General features: G+C 40.0%; 1 protein-coding gene across 1 annotated transcript in view; it reads right to left on the reverse strand.

Annotated features, from left to right (window-relative positions):
- ADAM22 (ADAM metallopeptidase domain 22) overlaps window positions 1–21121 on the reverse strand; it is a 130249-nt gene that overhangs the window by 64069 nt on the left and 45059 nt on the right. Inside the window, exon 4 of the mRNA XM_082044935.1 lies at window positions 7151–7217. Within this exon, the coding sequence (XP_081901061.1) occupies window positions 7151–7217 (67 nt within the window). The remainder of the gene's footprint in view (window positions 1–7150; window positions 7218–21121) is intronic.

Consider the following 21121-nt stretch of genomic DNA (forward strand, 5'->3'; position numbering starts at 1 on the left):
GACCGAGTAAGTAAAGATGTCACAGTAAAGCACACTGAAGTCTTGCACAGAAACAGTCTTTCAAAAGTACAGCAGCTTCAGTTTGCTTATCTTAATACCCCCTTAGGGGGATTAAATTAAACCCAAAAAGATATTTTTATTTTTTAATAAGAGCATCTAGAAAGGGATTTAATGTTCTTTAATGTTACAACAGTAAATAATTTCTCTTAGCTGTACTCAGTCTCTGCAGATTTTGAGTTTACAGAGCGCTTGGTTGATGCCATTTTCTGCCTATGTATGCTGCATGTTGTAGCACATAGAAAATAACTCATGAGTTCTTTTCTCTGGTAGGACTTTTCTCCAAATTCAAGCACTGAACTTCTGCCTTCCCTCTGGGGCATGTGAAAATCGCAGCCAAGAGCACTCAAGATGTGACTCCTAACAGTCACAAAGTCACCCAACTTCTCACTCCAGCAGAATTAGGACTTCATCACCAAGGCCCACATCTGCAATAGGATGTACGCTTTAAGCCCTTGATGGCTTCCACTTTCTGACATTTTTTTTTCCTTTCAAGGAATAGCTAAAAACACCGGATTTTTTTTTTAATGTCATAAAGAAAAGGAAGACAAGATAATTAAACGTGCAAGATCCTCCATGAGTCACGATCTGAGATTCATTCTAGTGTAGTGTATTGAAAAACATGGTCTGGGAAGGACTCCTAATACTGAAAGCTGCCACTTGCAATTTCCTCCTTCTCAGTAGCAGGATGTATGTAGAAAGGAAACTAGTAATAGCAGGGAGATAAACAGATATTAAAAAAATGTTAATGCAAACATACATTAAAAGTGTCAGCCTGCTGGACCATTAGGTCAGGCAAATGCATTATATATGATGGGTGATTTTCTTGCCCTGGTACCACACATTTTACTAAACCCCAAAGGAATTTCCTTCATAATTCAAACAATGCAGAAACAGTCAATGGTTATTGACTCACCGTGGCAGCATGACACTGCTGAAAAATAAAAAATGGCCAGAGTAGCTGAAAACATGCAGAAATTTTAAAATTTTGTCAACTCCTCATCAGGACACATATATTAACATTCATTCTAGCCAAAATCTACAAGAAGTAATTTGACCAGTATACTCTGGCGCCACAGTTCCCTTTTTGATGCCACCATCCTGTAAGGTATGAACCATACAGACATTCCCTGCCCCGCTACACTCTGACCTTCTTCTTGTGGCACTTTCAGTTTATGAACTCCCATTGTATTTCATTGGTCAAAGACAGCCAGTTCTCCACCTTATCCTTCTGTTCACTGTAATGCTTCCCCGTGTTCTCCTGCTAGCAAACTTCATTACTTTACACACTTTTTTACCTAAATCACTAATGAAAATATTTCATGAGAGCAGTCTGAACATCAACCTTGCAGGAATCTCCTTCAAAACTGTGTCAGACTTACAGACTGTAGCTCTTCTTTGGCTAGTTTATTGCTATCACTATAAAGTAGAATATGGCCTAGATTTATTAATAATTTGCCATGAGGCAAGCAGAGCTCTATCGAGGTAGTAGGAGAGAGGAGCTCTGATGACATTACAGGAACCCTTATTCAAAATTTTCTCTCAAACAAGCCAGAGAGTGATTTTTCTGGTACTAACAGCTTCTCTAGTCTCCAGACACAGCTGAAAAAGCCCTGCCAGAAACAGGCATATATAATTTCTGCATTATTTATGATTTGTTCCTTTTCAGTTTCTTTTCTCCCCCAGGAGCTCATCACCAGGTTGTGCAAGATTTGGGTACATGCACGCACAGCTCCCCACCAGCCCCAGGCTCCAGCCTCCCGGGGCAGAGCCTCCCCGTGCTCCCCTTCCATGCCCTCTTGACAGCTGAATTAGCACTCCAGTTTTCAGGAAGAAAATGTAACACCTCACAGGAAAGCCTGTTCAGCATACAGGCTTCTCTGGCAAGTTGAAATGCCTTCCTCTTTGGTTACAAAACTGTGAATTATCAAAAGCTGAAGAAAAATTAAGAGATTGTTGTATGGAGCTCAGACAGTGAATGTCCTTAGAACTGGAAGATGCTGGTGGAAGCACCTTGCTATAAGGTTGGAGACGTACCAGTCAATTACAAAAATGACCTGCTCACTGACTGTGTGTTTGTTCTGGCTGCACCACAAATTACTGTATCCTTATGATCATTTGTACCTACAGCAAAATGTTGGAATGCTACCTAGGATAAGGTCTCAAATACAGCCAATAAGACATGACAGACAAATACACTGCCCTCATTCAAGGGTCCTTAACAACTCCTTGAGCAGACCAGACGTGAGTCATAGAATCATTTAGGTTGGAAAAAGTCTTCAAGATCATTAAGTCCAACCTTTAACACTGTCAAGTCCACCACCAAATCATGTCCCTAAGCACCACATCTACACGTCTCTTAAACACCTCCAGGGATGGTGACTCCACCACTTCCCTGGGCAGTCTGTTCCAGTGCTTGACAATCCTCTCAGTGAAGAAATTTTTCCTGATATCCAACCTAAACCTGTCCTGTAGCAACTTGAGGCCATTTTCTCTTATCCCAATTGAAGAAGGAAGTTTAACAGAAAAAGCAATACCCATCATGTCAAAGGTGTCCAGCCCTCTCCAGCCTTTCAAGATTTTTGATATTTTTCTCCGTTCAATATTACTTTCCTAAAAAGGGCATTTAAAGTGCCCTTCAAATACACGTCATGGCACACGAGGCAAGACTTTAATCATAGCAAGGCAACGAAGAACAATAATCTTCCCCTCTTGTAAACAGGCATTAAAATAGCTGTAAGCTACAGTAACAGGCATTTTGTGCATACCAATAGCCAAACACCACACATAACAACAGGAAATAATGGCTATTTTTGCAGACTAAGGGCTCTGCTTTGCTGTGCAGCATTTGCCCCATAACTCTCATTCCCTGAACTGCAATGGCAGCACCTCTGCTAGAGCCACCGCGGGGCGTAAGGCCATGCTGGGGCAGCTCGGCTGGAGCGGGCAGCTGGCAGGAAGGCAGCGGGCGCTGCGCGGGCTGAGGCTGGGTCAACACTACAATGGAGAGAAACATTTTTAAAAACCCATAGCATTTAAGATTACTCCATTCATGCTGTTCAACACCATCATGATTATGAACGTGCTGTGAAGTATATGTATGCTGTAAGCACTTTTCCTGAAATTCTGTGCCCATAATAAACATACAGTGTTTATATCACCACATTTAAAAATATTAGGATTGCCTATGAAATACAGTTCCTTCTAGTTATATTTAAACATGCCATTAAAAATTTATGACACTTATCCACCACAACTCTACCTGTGCAAGTTCTCTAACTGGGACCTGAATTATTTTCATTGCTTAATTTTTTTTCAGAAAACTACTTCCTAAGATCTCATAGAATTGTTCAGCGTTTGGGGGGAATACAGGCAGAAATATTTATTTCTACACCCTCCACAGAGAGAAAACCGAAACATTTCATATGGGAAAATGTCACTGAATAGATATCAGTTGTTCCTTCTCAGGGAGAAAATCCAGCAATGTGAATTACACAGCACCGTAGCTGGTTTTTGCCTTTCATCTTACTGACAGCATCAGTGACAAAATGATAACCCAAAAAAGAGAGAGAAAGAGAGATAAAAGGACACAGAGATACACTGCAGCAGCATTAAGCATACACAAATCGAGTATTTATGTGCTATGAGCATAGGATGATCTGGACTGACGCAATCAGGAAAAGGCAATGCATGAAGGGTTTTTCTCTTATTAATTGATTATTCTCTTTGCTACCAGAGAAAATTTAGGCCAATACTGCTGCTTTCCCAGCAGTTAGAGACATGATCTAAAGTAAAGGAGGGTGTAGGGGGGAAAACTGAAATAATTCAAAGATCTACTTCCTTTTGTTTTTCTTAAGCACTGCATATTGCTGCTGGTTTAATAAGAATGTCTTAGGTGGTGCCTAAATGTGCCAAATCAACAAGAATATTTCACAGAGAAGCCTCTAGTCTGCAGCTGCTATATGCTGGCACCCTGCAAAAAAAAACATGTGTAACATGTTCCACCTTGACAGTGGCCCAACGTATTAATGAATTATGCAGTAAACAAATGTAATTCAACTTTCTCCTATAATAAAAAGGTGTGTTAAACCTAGGACATTCCTCCCTATAAAAAATTTGCTCCTTCAAAGTGCCATTTTTAAACTTCTGAATGTTTCTCCCTCCCCCTGTCCCCCTCTCCTCTCTGAAGCATCCTAAGTGCTGGCAGAAGATCTGTATGTATTTTACTGCACAGGAAGTCTTACTGTGGGAGACAGAGAGGGGGAGGAGTGGCAAAAGTACTTATCAACTCCACGTTGTGTATGAGCCAAGGCAGGCACATACTACCCAGACACATTCATGCCCGTAACATTCCCAAACTGCTGAGTGTTCATACAGCTGCCTTCCCACAGAGATTCAAAGCTCCCATCTTCTCCCATATTGCTGATGGCACCACAACACCACTGACAATGTGTTTGTACAGTATTCCCATGCTGAGAAATGCAAGGGGAAAATATATAAGTATTTTAAAATACACCTCTCCTTATGTCGCTAAGAGGCCCAAGCACAGAGGAGGCTCTTTTGCTGTATGAACAGGCCTGCTCAAAGCCTGCAGCTGGCAGTGGATGGCAGATGGGCATTTTCTTTCTGTCACTGTTTCTATCACCAAAGCAGCAAGAGAGATGTTGCCAGGCCACCTCTGTTTTCTGCCTACAGCCAAAGACAAACGGCACAGAGGTGGGTGAAGAGCAGTGCATTGAAGCAACTGATAGAAACCTGGCTCCTCTCTGAAACACCTCTTCTGCTTCTGCTTAAGAATATGCTGTGTAGCAGAGATCATATTTTGTGATTTATTTATAAGTTGCACCCTTTTACTAGCTATTTTAAAATCATTATCTAAGTAATCTGCACAATCCTAAAAATCTAGTATAATATTTACATTTTGCATGGTGCATACTGTAAGTTCTAATTTAAAGGTGTTTTTACCCATTATGGTATATAGTTTCCACAGAAATTGAAGGTACTAAATTACCATAATGAAAAACCCTTGTAGTTGCAGTAAAATTTTCAAAATATTTGATGTAAAACCAGAGTTCAGTTTCTCAAATGCAAAACCAACACTGCATGTTTCTCAGAAATTGTTTGACAAATGAACAGGGCTCTCCAGGGCATTTACAGATGCTCCAAAAAATACTGGCTGGTCAGAGGGAGCAGTTTTATTTTTAAAAAGCAACTGGGTACTGAAATTAACCTTATTCAGCATCTGGCATCAAAATGCACTCGGCAGCCTGCACTCTTCCAAAAATCCTTTGATATCTGAACTTTTCTGACAACGTGCCCATGACCGCCAATGGGTTCTCCTGGACATTTTGTCACAGCAGCTGCTTCCCTCTCCTCTGATCCCAGGCACTCAGATGCAGCAGAACAAGCAAAAAATATACAACCTCCTTGTGGCACACTCCCACAACAATGCTGCCATCTGAACTCCCGGAGCAGGTGCGCGAGGCGCAAGGCAGCGTGGGGAGGGAAACACAGCACCCGAGCAGCAACTCCCTTCCTCGCAGTGCAACCTCCTGACCCTTTTCACTCCCAATTTGGTTCATCTCAAGCATCAAGGTCAACATAGCAACGCTGGTTCTCTACTTAAAGCGGATTTGAGAACACAAAGTGAGGCAGTGATAGCCATCCCTGAAGGTATTCCACAACCCGCACGGCAGCCAACTGAACGGGAAATAATCACTGGAGAGCAGGAGACTGGGAGATGTTTTGCCCAGAAAACACTTTACAGCCCTTCCTGTGGAAGACGTGATCCTCCCATCTCTTCCCCATGTGATTAAACAGTACTTAGAGCAGAAGAGCCACTGATTTCAAACGTTTCCTTGCTTGATTAAGGCTTACTCATCAGAACCAGATTTGTCCTAATTCAATGATGGGACTCGGATAGATTAATTTTGCTATCTTGCATATATACCTTGACACAGACAAATGGATTGTTTTGTTCTTATTAATGTTAGCTATTATCTTTATTTCTGCTTTGACTCATATTCTGAATCTGAATCAAGACTTCTTGACTACAGAGCACAGCTGACTGAGAAATTAGTCTTTACAATTTAATGGAACACGTATGTGTTTCCCTTGGTCTGATAATGTATGCAGACTATTATCAGAGAGTAAAGATAAAGCAGATTTCAATTTTGCAAATGCTAGAAAGGGATAAAGCAAAGGAAACACACATCTTCAGCTACTCAGTGGCCAAAGGATTCAGCTACTCAGTGACTAAAGGATTGCTTTGTCCATTTCCACTTCTACTTTCACATTGGAGAGGTTAACACATTTGTTTCAGGGTATTTAGGTGATCTCAGATTTAGTAAAAGACCTTTGGGGCTTTTTTTTAATAAAATGTAAACTTTGAACAAAATTTGACCTGATAGACAAATTTAAAGAGTTTCCATTATGCACAGCATATATTACATGCATGCACATCTTATGTATTTACAGTAATTTTTTACCAGATGACTACAAAATATTGTCCTAACAAACAGAAGGTCCTCAAGAAAATTCGCCCATGTTGCATGCAAATAACAAAACACTCCTGCAAATGCAGTGGGACATTTCACAGAAGACAACTGCAACAAACAGGAACTTGTAGCCATCATGGCAACAAACATCCAGAGAAAGCAACCCACAGTGTGAGACAGTGATTAGATATTTGGAAATATTATACAATAAATCTAGTTATTCTCAAACTTACAAAGCAGCTCATTAAAAGCAACAATCTTGGGGTTTAGTACAATGAGCTAGCTACCAAACCAGAAAGATTTTCTTCAATAGGCATCAAAAGTAAATTACATTTACTAGTAAAAAGAACTACCATGCATACATCTTTCATGGATACCATTTCCATAGGAACAATAATGTACTACATTTGCCAATAAAGTTTATTTGTCTTACTTAAAAAGCTGAAAAGTTAGAGGACACAAAACATGTTTGTCCCAGAAAAGTAAAACAAAACATCTAAAAAATCAGATCTCTCTCATCAAGAAAAGAGATGAGTTTGCATTTACATCAAAAGCAAGGTAATTAAAAAAGCAAAGCATAAAAATGAAATTCTTACTTTAACTTCCACTGTCTTCCCGCCTTGCTCGATATGCCTCTCCAGATATTCAGAAGACAGCAGGTCACTGCAAGAAGAAGAAAAAAAGAACCATAAGACTTGCAGCGCCTGGGTTCTTGCACTCCCTCTCAGCAAGCACTGATTAAACATTTACATTTGAAAAGTGCAAAATCTGCAGGGTACTTCTCCTAAAACGTTCACAAAAATCACTGAAACAACCACCTGCAACGGAGTTACACAGTATATGGGATACATTGATTTTTAGTACTAGAAGGCAGGACAAGGAAAACCGTGGGGGGTTTTCTCACAGAAGGTTCAAAACAGCCACTGATAATGATTTTAATTCAAGAGACTTCTATTTCCTGCTAAAAGTGAACAGTAAAGAAGTTAGATGAACTTAAAAAAAAAAAAAAAGAAGCAGAAGGATGAGAAACCAGTTGGAGTCACTCCTGAAGCAAGCAGTATCTTAGGGAAAAAGGCAGCGCCCTCCCGCAGACTCCTAGGGACACAATGATTAAAAGACCTTGTAATGCCAATATGGTGAGCCCAGGATCACACTTCACGCTGCCAGGGTAGGCAAAGCCACCAGCCGCAGGAGCCACCCCACACAGCCAGCTGATGGCCCGCTCCAGCGGGCCCGGGCACTGAGGTGGCAGCGGGCACCATGCTGCCCCGGGCAGACACCAACCAGCCCGGCCCTCGCACTTGCTCTCCCTGGGAGCCCTGCGGCTTCAGCATCGTCAGAAGAAAACGCTCTGGGCAACAGCAAACTCAGCCTCGAAAGTACACAAGGCTCTGGAACAAACACTGAAGAGAAAAACAATCAGACCTGAGGCAAACACACAGAAGTTAAATGCACTGTATTTATTATACTAAGACACTTCAATGCTAAATCCTCTCTGTCAAAAATGATCTTCTAGGCAAGCAAATAATCTACATGAGAAATTTCACTAAACATTTTCAAAGACTGCAACATTTTAATGAGATTAAATCTGTATACTAATTTGATACTGTCCCACTGAGGAGGCAATTCAACTGCAAATTATGAAGAATCAGTAACAAAAAAAAAAAAAAAAACCAAAACACACGTGACAATGGACACACTGATTGATGGGACAGGAGGCAATGAGCACAGATTTTCATGGCAGAAGAGGTAAAATTGAATGTTTCTCCTTCAAAAAGCAAAACACCCAGGGTAGAAGTGACCTGACCTGCTGTGGGAGGGCAAGGACAGCAGAGCGGCACCCAGGGCAGCGGCCACTTGGCTTTCCAGAGCTTCGCCCTGGCTAAACAGGCAGCAGGGCCATGGACTTCTCTGCTCTCGTAGGCATTGGTGAGAGCCCAGAGCAAGCGTCAAGCAGGACACAGTTAGTAGTATGTGTCCTTTCATATTAGCCCTACAAACTGCTAGCTTGGTATTTGCTTTAACAACCCAGGCACAAAAACCAGGAGCATTCTAATGAAATATGCTGATAACGCTAAGTTGGAAAGCATGGGGAATAAAAAAGACTGAAAACCTCCCAGAGGAAAGAGCTGATGGTCTTCAGGACTGGATATTAGAAATAGGATCCAATTCAGTTGTACAAACAGCAAATCTATGCACTTAAGGGCTGGAGGGAATTTCTATTATGCTGTTTTGGAGGGCCTGGTTTATAAGGGAGACATGACTGCACTTGTTTCTGGCAAAATGATTTGCCAGATCAATAAGGTGTCTTCCTGAAAAACACAACTGTCAAAGAAGATGTATTTCCAGTCAAACTAAGGTAAGGTTAATACCACTGTCCAAAGGAGACCTCTTTTCAAATACTGTGGACAGGTACTAGACAGTTTTGCTAAGAGAGTTCAATTACCTGGAAGCACAGAGAGGCTCCTGAGATAACCAGGGAATGGAAAGCTCTTGAAGTCTAGCAAAAAAAAAAAGAGTTGTGAAGGGATCTGAATGCACTAGTGTTTATACACCAAGATGTAAAAGTAGCTAATTAAGCTATAGAAGATTCTAGCAGGACCTCAAGTGTACGCAGACTGTCAATTAATCAATGGAAACTGATGTTTAAAAAAAAAAAAAAAATACTTCGTATCTAAGTGCAAGCAACAGAGGCAACAAAAAAGAGGGATGCTAATAAATTTCTGAATGGGAGCAAACATTGGACAACTGTCCACGGAGGTGAGGTCCCCTCAGTCACGGTGAGTTCACAGATGGCTGCTGCTGAAAGCAGGAGGTCTCGGTGCCTCCTCAGCAGAAGTGTTGAACCTAACTTGTGTGAGCACAAGCACTCATCAAAGTACTCTCAGTGTCAGAACTAACACTCAAACTACTCATGGTGTCAGTACTGGCACTTGTCAATGTATACTTGGGAGGGTTCAACAACCCCATGTTGTTGCTGCATTAGGTAACTGAAGTCCCTTGCAAAGATGTACGATATGGTCCAGAGCTGATGCAAGGGAGGGAAAGTAACTGAGCAGCTGTCAATAGGGGAGGAAGAAAGAGTGAACAACTCCTTCAGCCACTGCAGAGCCAGTGTGATCAGCTGCCCCTAGATTCCCCCTCTAGAACCCCCTTAATTCTGATCAGGCTCATATTAATGCTTTGCATAGCAGCCTGTGAGTGACCTATTATTGAGGAATGCCTAAAAGAGATGCTGTTGTTTGAGTCACTGATTACAACCCTCTAAATCCTTTTAGAACTAAATATTAAATATTTATGATATTCATCCACCTTGGGGAAGCTCAAAGATTTCTGTAAGGTTTGTATGTCTTTTCCAGACTTAAAAATTTAGACATATGCTCTCTTCAAATGTATTTAGTTTAGCTTGATGAAGTTAGATACATAGTTTCTCAGCATTCACTACACTTTCTTTCCAGCTCAGTCTATACTTCCACGGATTTACTAAAGCTGCCTCTACAGCTCAGGGCTCTACTTTTACTCTTAGCTGTTTCTGGAGGACTTAGTTAAAGTGAGGTTGTCCTCCTTACCTGATGGCCACAAAGGATTTTGTGCCAAGGAAGATGCAAGAGATCATAAAAAGCTAGAAATTAAAGTAAGCATATAGTACAAAAGACAGAGATTAAACAGAATTAGTTAACTCAGAGAGAGTTTATAGTTGTATTTGGAGGGAGGACAAGGAGAAGCATGGGGTCTTCTCATGTGGGTCTGACAAAATTATTGCTGTTAATGTTTTCATGTTCTGGAAGATCATATGTTATGTCCTCAAAGATCTGGAAATTGTATCTGGGATGAGAAAACAAAGAGATTGATCATTCTCTGCCTTGTACAATGCAAGAACCAGAGGAGGTAACAGAAGAGACCAATAAGCTCAAAACTAAGAAAAAGAGACCTGTTCTGGCACAGCTGCTGGTTACAATGTGGAACTTCTTGCCACAGGAAAACATGGGTGCTTGAGGTCTGTACTGATTCAGGCTAGGAATGGACAAGTTAATGGGTCTAACAAAGGGCTACCAAACATACAGAAATCATACTTGACTCAGAAAGTCTTGCAGTCCTGCAAAAGGACTCTGGGGAAGCCACATACATGGTCGCTCTGCACTTCTGCTTCTCCCTCAGCAAATTCCTTGGGCCACTGGGACAAGACAGTTGGCCAAGTGCCCCTCTGACCTGACCTGGGCTGCTCTGCCTGCACCATGGCAGGGTCCCCTTTCTCCTGGGGGTTACGTAGGGTCCCCCAGCATCCAGCTCCAGGGTTGCTGGTGGTCAGACAGCTGCTCTTGTCCCCCTGCAACCCCTCTGACTGGCATTCCCAGGTTGTCCAAGTTGTGTTTACTTTCAAAGTAGGCCAAGAGAACAATTCTTAAGCACGTCCGTCCATATCGCACTCCTGCTCAGTCCCTGTTTTCGGGACAAAAAGGCTGGAAACAGCTGGGGAGCTGCTGGCATTCCCCCAGCTCTCAAGGTCTGTCACAGTGCCTCAGTTTGCAAAATGAGCTTGGCTGGAAGGGAAACGCCATGGGGTCACCAGTCCCTCCTGGGGACAAAGCCCAGAGCTTACAAACAGATGACAAGTCTGAAATTTAAAGGCATGTTTAAAGCCTAGCCTAAGCAACATGGCAAGTAGGATATGTCCAGGAATATTTTATCAAGTAGAAAAACCCACAAATGATGCCATGTTATGCTTTGTTGTTATTATGACTCACTGCACAGAAAATATAATAAAAAACACAACACTCTTGCAGATCCAGTAACGCAATCAGTGCTACACACAAATTAAGCTACAACCTAACAGTCAGACACAGTCTTAGAAACTTGTGCCAAAAGATATGTTTTTCTCATGAAATCACCTCATAGGTGGAGTAATGTTTTGCCTTCAGTAACAGTGAGGCACATAAATGTGTAATTTTGTTAAAAGTCATTATTTTAAAACAAACAAAAAGCTATAGTAAAACATTTGTGAAACACAATGAAAATTATTTAAGCAATGTAAGACACTGAGCAATAAGCATTAAAATAATATATATTTCAACATAAATCATACAACTGTTTCCTATGGTAGAGATGAAATAGGAATAATTTACGTTGCCTAAAAGCCTAAAAGCCATCTTTGTCAGTTTAAGTAGCAGTTTTGGTATTAATTATAAGGAAAATCTGCATATGGGGAAAAAAAAAAGCACAGAATGTGGAAAAAAAATCTTAAACACATGAGGGATGTAGAAAATTACAGTGAAAAAAAGTACATCTACACTGTAGAAGACAATACTGCAGAACGAGATTTTTAGAAACACTCACTGAGGCATTTTCAAAATTCTTTGAAAAGTCATGGCAAAAACCTGTATATGTTAAGACCTAAAAATAAAACATTTCACAGGAAAGAAGCACATGTGATCTGTGGCTTTTACAAGGCAAAACCAGTTAGGCTAATAATAGTAATTCTGTTTTCAGAGGCCTGTCATTTTAAAAATGTACACAAATCAAGTAGTGTAGTTTTGTTTACAGCAGCATCATTTTTTGGAGCATTATCTTAAGTCAAAACCATATGAGCTCATCCCATACGACTCAACAGCATAAGTGCCAGAACAAAAAAATGAGCAAGCTCATCTCTGCTCTTCCAACTCTCCCAAACAGTCACAACAATAGTACAGAGTAGGAGGTAGCTGGGCAAATTTTCTTACAGAAGAGGGCCCCAACTAAGAAAATTATCCTTATCCAAGATCATGCATGTATACGCACTTAAATTCTACCTTAATGAACTGCAGCATTTGTGGTTTACCAAACTGAAGCTGGGATTGGGAACCCAGAAAAACAGATGAGCTTTGGAAATAGACAGGTTTCCCAGCAGAAAGAGGCTGTTACAGGAAGAAAAGAAAAAAAAAAAGGGGGGAGGGGGGGAAATGAGGTGGCAAGAGAAAAGAGGACAGAACAGGCCAAGTGTTGAAAGAAACAGAAAGAAAGAAACAGATTATAAAGGATTTTCACCTGAAAGAAAAAAAAAAAAAAAAAAAAGGCCATTAGAGATTTTTGAGAAGGGAACAGGTTTATATTTGAATATGAAATGGATAACAAACCAGGAATTATCCCTGAAAATGAGATGGAAACTTCCATTTTCAAGAAAAGAAAGAAAATGCCCATCACCAGCTTCTGAACAAAAACTAACACTCTGGCTTTAAGAGACTGTCAAGACAGAATACCTAAAAGTTATGGAAGAAAAAGAGCTGAAACAATAGGGACCTCTTTTAGAGGCCATAGGAAGAATTAAAAACTTAAGAAATGTAAAAATAAAGGGAGTTCATAATCATAGTACTAAAATGCATCTTTGTTGGCATATCAGTGTTATAAATGAGATAAATGACTGGCTTCATGATACCTGATATCATTGCTTTGTCTCCTTGGACACTGTGGGAATTCTCTATAATTTCTCTGTCTGTTCACCCTGATTTCTGTCTCCACAACTCTCCATGAGGTGCACCTGAAAATTCAGATTAAATATGGAACCAGACAAGGACATCAAATGAGAGATCTGAGCTGAGATGCACCACTGAAAGGAAGACAAAGTTTTAGCTGAAATCAGCAGAAAGGTCTGGTTGGGTCGAATGCCAGTAGGAAATTGTCAACAGACATATGGAGACATTCAAGAGAAAACAACAGGTTCAGGGAAATGATGGAAACAGTGATGGAGATGCCATATCAGCTGCACAATTCATGCTAATTCACGTTGCAGAAGCAAGATGTGAGAAGAGAGCGTCCTGCAACATCACACTTGAGCGGGCTGCAGTAAAAGGAATGAGCACTGGGCACCAAGCACATGAGGATGACAAAACTTCCCATCAAGTGAAAGATTTTCCCCCCATGGTATACATCCCCTACCAAGTAACCCAGAAAGGTCTGAATTATAACTCAATTAAATAAGGGAAGTTACCCTCCTCAAGAGAAGGGAAAAGGGAGGGAATCAGAGTCATATAGGAGATTATTGTAGAAGATGGGAAACTACCAGCATGTTGCTTTGAGAAAAGTGCCAAAAGAATCCTTTTATTAACAGGACTAATAGATATGGAAGGAGTGACTAGGGGAGGTAACTTTTCAGAACAGCCCACCTTGTACACCAGGGAAGAGAAGGCAAGTTGATTATTATTATGAAAAAACAACCAAGAAAGTGAAAAACTAGATGAGAGGGAACAGAAAGGATGTTTCTATCTGTCAGTCAGTAAGAGTACAAGGGACAACTAGCATTACCTCGCATTACACTATGGTCTTAAAACATTCTCAGTATCAGCCATGAGCTAAATGAAAAATACAGCAAGATAAACTAAAAAAAAAAAAAAAAAAAAAAAAAAAGAGCCACTTTGCTAGTAGATTTCTGTATCTGACTAGCTAGGACACTTTAATTCTCCTTTATCCTCATGCCTATCCATATCTCTTTTATCCTCAAACACCTCCCTGCTCATACATGATCTTTCCTTGCACTTCAGGGGGGATTAGCTATCTCCATACTCCATGAATCTATCTGTTTTAATAGCCACAGTTCTAAAACTTTCATCCCCTCCTTCCCCTCAGAAGATTTGCTGAATTTCTTTTTATGTGGATAGTTAATTTAATGACTGTATCTGTTAAGTTAGCCAAATGAACTAATCAATCAAAATTAGGTAGCTTCTCTTAGAAACGGCAGCAGTTTTCACAGCACCTATGAGAGGAAGGAAAAAACAACTGAGAAAAACAGTACTGGTTCTTGTCTGCACAAATTTAAGTTTCTCCCTTTTTAAAAATATTCTTACTCTGCTGCTAATATGAACAGGAGAAAGGAGAAAGGAGAAAGTAATGTCTTAATGTTTCTACTCCTGCTATTTAAGACTTTCTCCAAAAAAGAAATTAGGGATTTACAAATGGGTTGAGTCCTAAAGAGATTATACACAAATGCTGAGTTGTACCCAATCCCAGTCCTTTCCTGGAGCTTTATTTCACATTTCAGTAACAGACAATGATACACAACTTGAATCTTTAATGGATTTTCTTCCAAATAGTAACATATATTACATTTTTTTCTTCTCCATAACTTCCCTCTTAGATCCCTAATACTATCTGACTTGAAAATGCAGTTAGTCCCTTTATCCCTTAATAGTTGATTTGCCTGTGGGACACAATGGTTACTGCCCTGCACCCTGATGCAGACATCAAACTGCAGAGCGAGTCTGCCGCCCTGGGCCGGGCCTCCACCTGATAAAGTCTTACAGGTCTGGCTTACAAAGAGCATGTGTTTGATTTACTGGATTGGCTTCATTTCTTGATGGGAAAAGGTTTAAGCAAGTTGAAGACATTCTGGCTTAGTTTCACTAAACTTCTATTACACACATGGTTCCTATTACTCGCATAAAAAAGGAGAGAGCCCACAACAAAAGCTGCAAGGAAAACCTGTAAAGCAGCAGCAGTAGTTTCAATGCTGAGGCTGGTGTGGCCGTATCCTGATGCTGGATGTGCCTCGTGTACCTGAGCTGCACCTGAAGTACATCCAGCTCCTGCTGCCATCAGCATCCTCTGGTGCCACTGTCCATCTACAGTTACTAGCCATCGACTTTTGCAATTTAGTCTGACCTTCTCTACCTAAATGGCCACATATAGGCAAATCTATGAGAAATTACTGTAAATGTGGCACGTAACGATGAACAGATAGTGCTTGTGTTTTCCAGGGAAAAAACTAAAAGTTTATATAAAGTTCTCCAGCTAGGAAGAAAGACACAAACTAATCATTTACTGACTCATATCACTACACTTCTCCGTATGTTTTAATGAAATCTGAATATAGCTCCCTACTCCACAAACTAAGACAAACATAAAGTAGCTCTGAAATAACAATTTCAGATTCTATTTTTTATTGCAACTTAAATATAGTCAAATTATTGTTAATATTTCTTTCCTCAATATTAACATTTCTTGATCTAAATATTGAAATTGGTAAATAACATCTGATATATAATGATTTTTTTAATAAAGCGTTTTAAAACATTTTGTGGTACAAACACTGCAAAAGGCACAAATTCAATACAGCAGTTAATTCATGCTGCGGGTGATGGAGGGAAGGTGATTACGGTCTTCTCTGTCAGACAACAGGGAGATCTAATCTACTGCCCTAACAAGGAAGCTGCACCCTGACACACAGAGATTCGTCCCAGTCTCCAAGTGGAGATACTGCTACTCAAGATGACACAATGCTAAACTAGAGATTTTCACAAGCATGAAAAGTAGACAGCAGCTGTTTGCAAGACTCCTGGCAGAAAGATAAAATCGGATTTTTCTAGCTCTAAACTTCTGTTTTTCACAGCCAGAGGTGAAAGCAGGCTGAGCAAAGTTCACTTACTCTGCTCCTTATCTAGTTTTCCTTACAGTACCAGTGGAAATACAAGTGTCAAAAGAACTTCTGTCCACTTAGGCTAATGAATAATTTACACCAGCATATCTAAAGGCAATTATATTTTTTTTCCTACAGAAATTTCAGAAGTAATCCTATTAAAATCCTTGTTCATACCACTACTACAGAGGAGTTTCCTCAATGCCATTGTGTTCACATGCTTGTTACTTTAAAGTCAGGATAAACATAATTAATTCTAGTATTTGAGAAGATAGTAAATTAATAATAAAGGGAAGAGGCATGCACACAAGAGGCATAGGCTACACGTTTTCCTGCACAAATCTACTAGATGTGGTCTAATCCTAGGTTTAATATGCTTCTTCATACAGTCAAGCTGGCTTATACTATATGGAAAATCACTTCCCAAGTAAACTCGCTTGTGATTTCAAGCACATTTAAACCCAACTCTTAATTCACATTTGTGTATTGCCCACAAACACTACATTAAAAGGGAAAAACTGCAAAATTAAATTCTTAAGCGTAATGAAATTTTATATCAGCCACCTCAATGTGGCCCCAACATGGCTTCATACGATTTAATACATGCACACACATTTTGTACAGGACACCTGTATCATTTAATGAATAAATATTATTATCTGGTAGCTCCTTTCAAGATTTGCCCTCAAATTTTAGTTACTGTATACATAATTTTGCTCTGGACCAAATATACAAATTATTCCTTTACTCATGGGCATGTCCATGATGCTCCCTTGAAAGTATTTGCAAAATACAAATACTGAGTCCTCTACATACTGCCCTCTCTGGAGGGCAGGTGTTGGCATTTTCCTCAATACAAGAAAGCTGTGAAGTATCTTTTTTGTTTTGGATGCCCATTTTCAAATGTCACAAAGCCATATATTTTAGAAATACAATATCTTTTACATCATAACACATTTCAGATGTGTCCTGCCCCGTGTTGCAGTCAGGACAACTCAGGAGCATTTGGAGCTCTTCAGATTTGATTCCAAGTGTCCTGGTCATGGGTGCCTAAAGAACAACAGTCACTGAAGCAAATGGTGAAGGCACCACGTTGGGAGATGCTTGTCCAGAGCCACGCAGGAAATCCCTGTCAGCGGGACCAGGCATCTCCACTTGCTTTGCACATACCCATTTCCCAACCTGGTAATGGGCAAACTGGGACTGCCCAGCAAACTGCCTCACTGCCAGCACAGCTTTGCTTCACTCCCAGACAACTTTGGCAACAAATAGCATCTGATTATACAAATAATATTTTTTTTAAAAAAAAAAAAAAGCTCCATAAAATAGGAATACATAGGGTGTAAATTATGCTCTGCCCCAGCTCCTACCTAGTTTATCATCTCCTTCCAAACTCCCCATTGCCGTACCCACTTCCCCTGTCCTCAGGTCCCCTTCCCTGGCTACATTCCTATTCCTTCCCTACTCCCCAGCCAGCCCTTCACCCCTCCTTACCAACCTGCATTTCCACACCACTGCTTCCTGCTTCTGCCTCATGCTAAGAAAGAGCAGCAAAGGAGTCAGTATCTCTTCAGGGTTACATTTACAGTTTGGCACTAACATCCATCCTTAAATGTGCATCCTTAATGACAGCAAAGCTTTCCCCTGCTGTGCTGTCATTTCTTTTATATGCATTTAGGACAATCACCCCCTTACACTGATGGTTACTTGCTGTTAGAACTTGCATTTTGTGTTGAAATTTGAAATGTTGCTCATGTGCCAAGAATTTTTATGTAGTAACCATGAAGAAGAATAATTTCTGCTAAACAGACTGCATTTTTCCATAATTAAAGAGTATAAGCATATATGGATTAAAAATTATGGAGAAGTTTGTTTTTATTGTTAATTTAATGAAGGCACTAACTCTCCAAGTACCTGAGATGTTTCAGAAATGAGATCAGGAAAAATGGTTACCACTACTCTTACTTTTGTTCACGAAACATGCGAACTTTAGAAAAGGGTGTACCTGAAAATAGCTTTAATTCAAAAGATAACAAAACTTGAATGTAGGAACTAACTTGTTTCTAGAAACTATTCTGAAGGGACAATCTGCTAGAATTTCAAGATAGAAATGGGCTTGAAACTACAAAGACCTTGACAAAAGACACTGGTAGAGGGGCTAAGGAAAAATGAGTCATTAAATGAAAAATATCTACAATGCCAGACAAATTAAAGAGCAAGAAACTGAAATTACAGGCACCTGCTGTAGCACTATAATCTTTCTCTTCTTATAAAGAACACTCCTTTTAATAGTATAGAACATTGTGTGGATCGAGAGTCAAAGGTCTCACACTGCATTTGTGCATGAGCCAGGCTTTTAGTCTGAATCCCACGAAAAGAAATCCAAATGTATAGTTAAGGGAGACAAGGGAAGAATTCTCTTGAAGAAGCAGTCTGCATTACTGGGAAAATCTCACAGAACATCCACATATGACAAATGATACAAAGCTTTGGGAATTAAAATTCATGGATCATCTTAAAAATGAATTAAGAGTGGGAAGACAAGAGTCCCTTAACCACCGAATCCTCAGGAGCCATATTCTGAGACAACACTAATCACTTAACTGCAGTCCAAGGAATTATCACAGCTCCCCAAACTTACAATCATCAATCTTCATTTAGCATACACAACTGCAAGAGAACAGCTAGCTTGGGAGAGAGACAAAAAAAATCCACTTCCTAATACTGTTCCAACCTTATTTGTCTGGCTTGCCAGGCAGCTCTGGCATTGCTGATGACCCAGCAGGTTACTTCGCCTTGGTGTTACCTACCAGTAAATCATCCTCTCTAAACTCAAAAGGCTTTTCAATTTGGAGAAGAAAGGATAGGGTGAGGGTGGGGGAATATGACAGAGGTTTACAATATCATGCAGGGCCATAGGCAGAATTAATGCAAAGCTGTTTTCGCCTAATTCCACATTACTAAAATAAGGAAGTATTTGAAAAAATTAGAAGAGCAATGTAAAACATATCAAAGCAAGCACTATGTCACACAACAAGTTGTGACTCTCTGCAACATGATGCCACAGAAAGCTGTCCAGGCAGACAGTATCAGAAGGCAACCCAGACAGGGATTAAAGTAATGAACAACGGCTCCATGAACAGATACTTAAAGGCATACACAAGGTATCAAACAGCCATGAATATTTCTGGGACTAAGTGAAATGGACGCTGACAGTGGCCCAGCCCATGTGTTCTTACACAGCATCTCCCATTGCCAATGCCAGGACAGATGGACCACCGGTATGACAGTTTCATGTAGTTTGTATTTAATCGCTGTCACTGCTCCCTAGAGTAAAATGAATATGGTTCTTTCATATTTTAAAATTCCCTTCCTATCCAAAATAATTTCTTGAACCTCTGAGAGAAAATATATTTGTGCTTCCACGATGCAAATTATTTTGCACATGTCAGCACAGGATTGATTTTAAATACATGGTTCACATCCACATCATATAAGCTACAATAGCTGTACAGAGCAACAGCAGTGAGCAGCATCCTGCTAGCTGCATCCATTGCAGAGGCTGCTCTGCAGCTGTAACTGGAGAACCATTTCTGAAAACACAGCTTTGACTACTTTCCATCTCCTGCTGCACGGACAAGACTATGATTCAACTCATACTGATAATACTACAGGAAAACACTTGCAGGGTTCAAAAATTTCCCCCCACTTCCCCACTTAACTTCTCTCCTCTATATACAAAACTTCTCATCTTCACACTCCTTCTCAAAGACAAACAAACTCTGTGTCAAGACCACTTTCATCGCTAAGTGACATAACTATGGCTGGTTTTTAAGTAGTAAAAAAGGGCACAGGATGAAATCCCTGGCATTCTTATATCCATCTAATTTGTTGCACCGATTGGTAAAAAAAGTTATAAACAAAATCTTGAGCTTTGTAGTTGGTTCACTCATATAACATCGGTAGAAGTTCTCATTTGACTGATGCTCTGCTGCTACTATCCATTTCTTAATACACATATACCATCTATACACACAAATCTCCTCTATGCTATATATACATCTATATAGGATATATTTTACATCCCTGGGAGGCATCTGTCAGCAATACACTATGCATCATATATACAATTTGCTCATTTATCTTCCCTTGCTCCTTCATGACACCATTTTCTATCCATTTATTCTCATCTTTCATGTCCATCTTCCCTTAACTTGGGGCCAGTCCACTGCCTTATTTGCAGAATCGTCTGTTTGAAGAATTCTAGCTCAAAAATCTTATGATTAGAAAATAGCAGACTACATGCTCTCTCTCTTCACTCAAAATACAAACCAAAATGCTTTATCCTGCATGCATACCGATGTGTCTAATGTGCTAAGAGACATTTTCAGAATTGTACATGGTTTATGCAAGTCTGCTCAAAACAAACCCCCTGCAACTTCTCATGATGCCACCTGATTAATGGTTTAAATTTGAGAAGATACGTAATCCCAGAATGGAAAAACTGGTGGAGTCAAATCAGACCCAAGTATATTGCATTCTTTCCATAGGGTCCTAAATCTTAATCACCATCTCCTTACATCTCCAGAATGCTTGTCACACTGATTTCTCTGAAGTGGGCTTGCAGTGCCAGCAAAGACTCAAAATTTTCTCTTTGTCATAATGCAAATCCTTATGACTATCTTGTCTTTTTCTGTAGCCTCTAATTTTTCATCCATGATATGCCTATAGATAGAAATATTACATACCCATTTATGAAATCAGAATAGATTTCTAAGAAGTATCTTATTTATCATTATCTATTAATCTCATCTATTTTTATCCTGAAGTATTATCTTCGGAATGACAAGGGATCTTCATACTGGAGTGCCCCAGCTCCAGTTATCATTTTTCAAAGGACTAACCTCTTCATTCAGATGTTACTTATCTGTTTCAGGTTTGTTTGTTTGTTAGTTTTTTTCCAGGATTGTCATATTTTCTGTAGGTCATGCTAAGCACCTGTCATCTCAGCTCTGTAGGACTCAAAGAATGGTATTTTTTGCAACTTGGCCACTATCTGGCATCAAACAGTTATGTTTTGAACGTGGCAGAGCAAAGCACTAGAGTGACAGTGCAAAGTGCATCTTGCAGGAGGAGCTAAAAGATTCAAGTACGAAAGCAACTCCAGCAGATACAGAAGTGAGCA

Source organism: Streptopelia decaocto, assembly GCF_964273445.1.
Source record: "Streptopelia decaocto genome assembly, chromosome: 2".
In the NCBI taxonomy this organism is placed as follows: Eukaryota; Metazoa; Chordata; class Aves; order Columbiformes; family Columbidae; genus Streptopelia; species Streptopelia decaocto.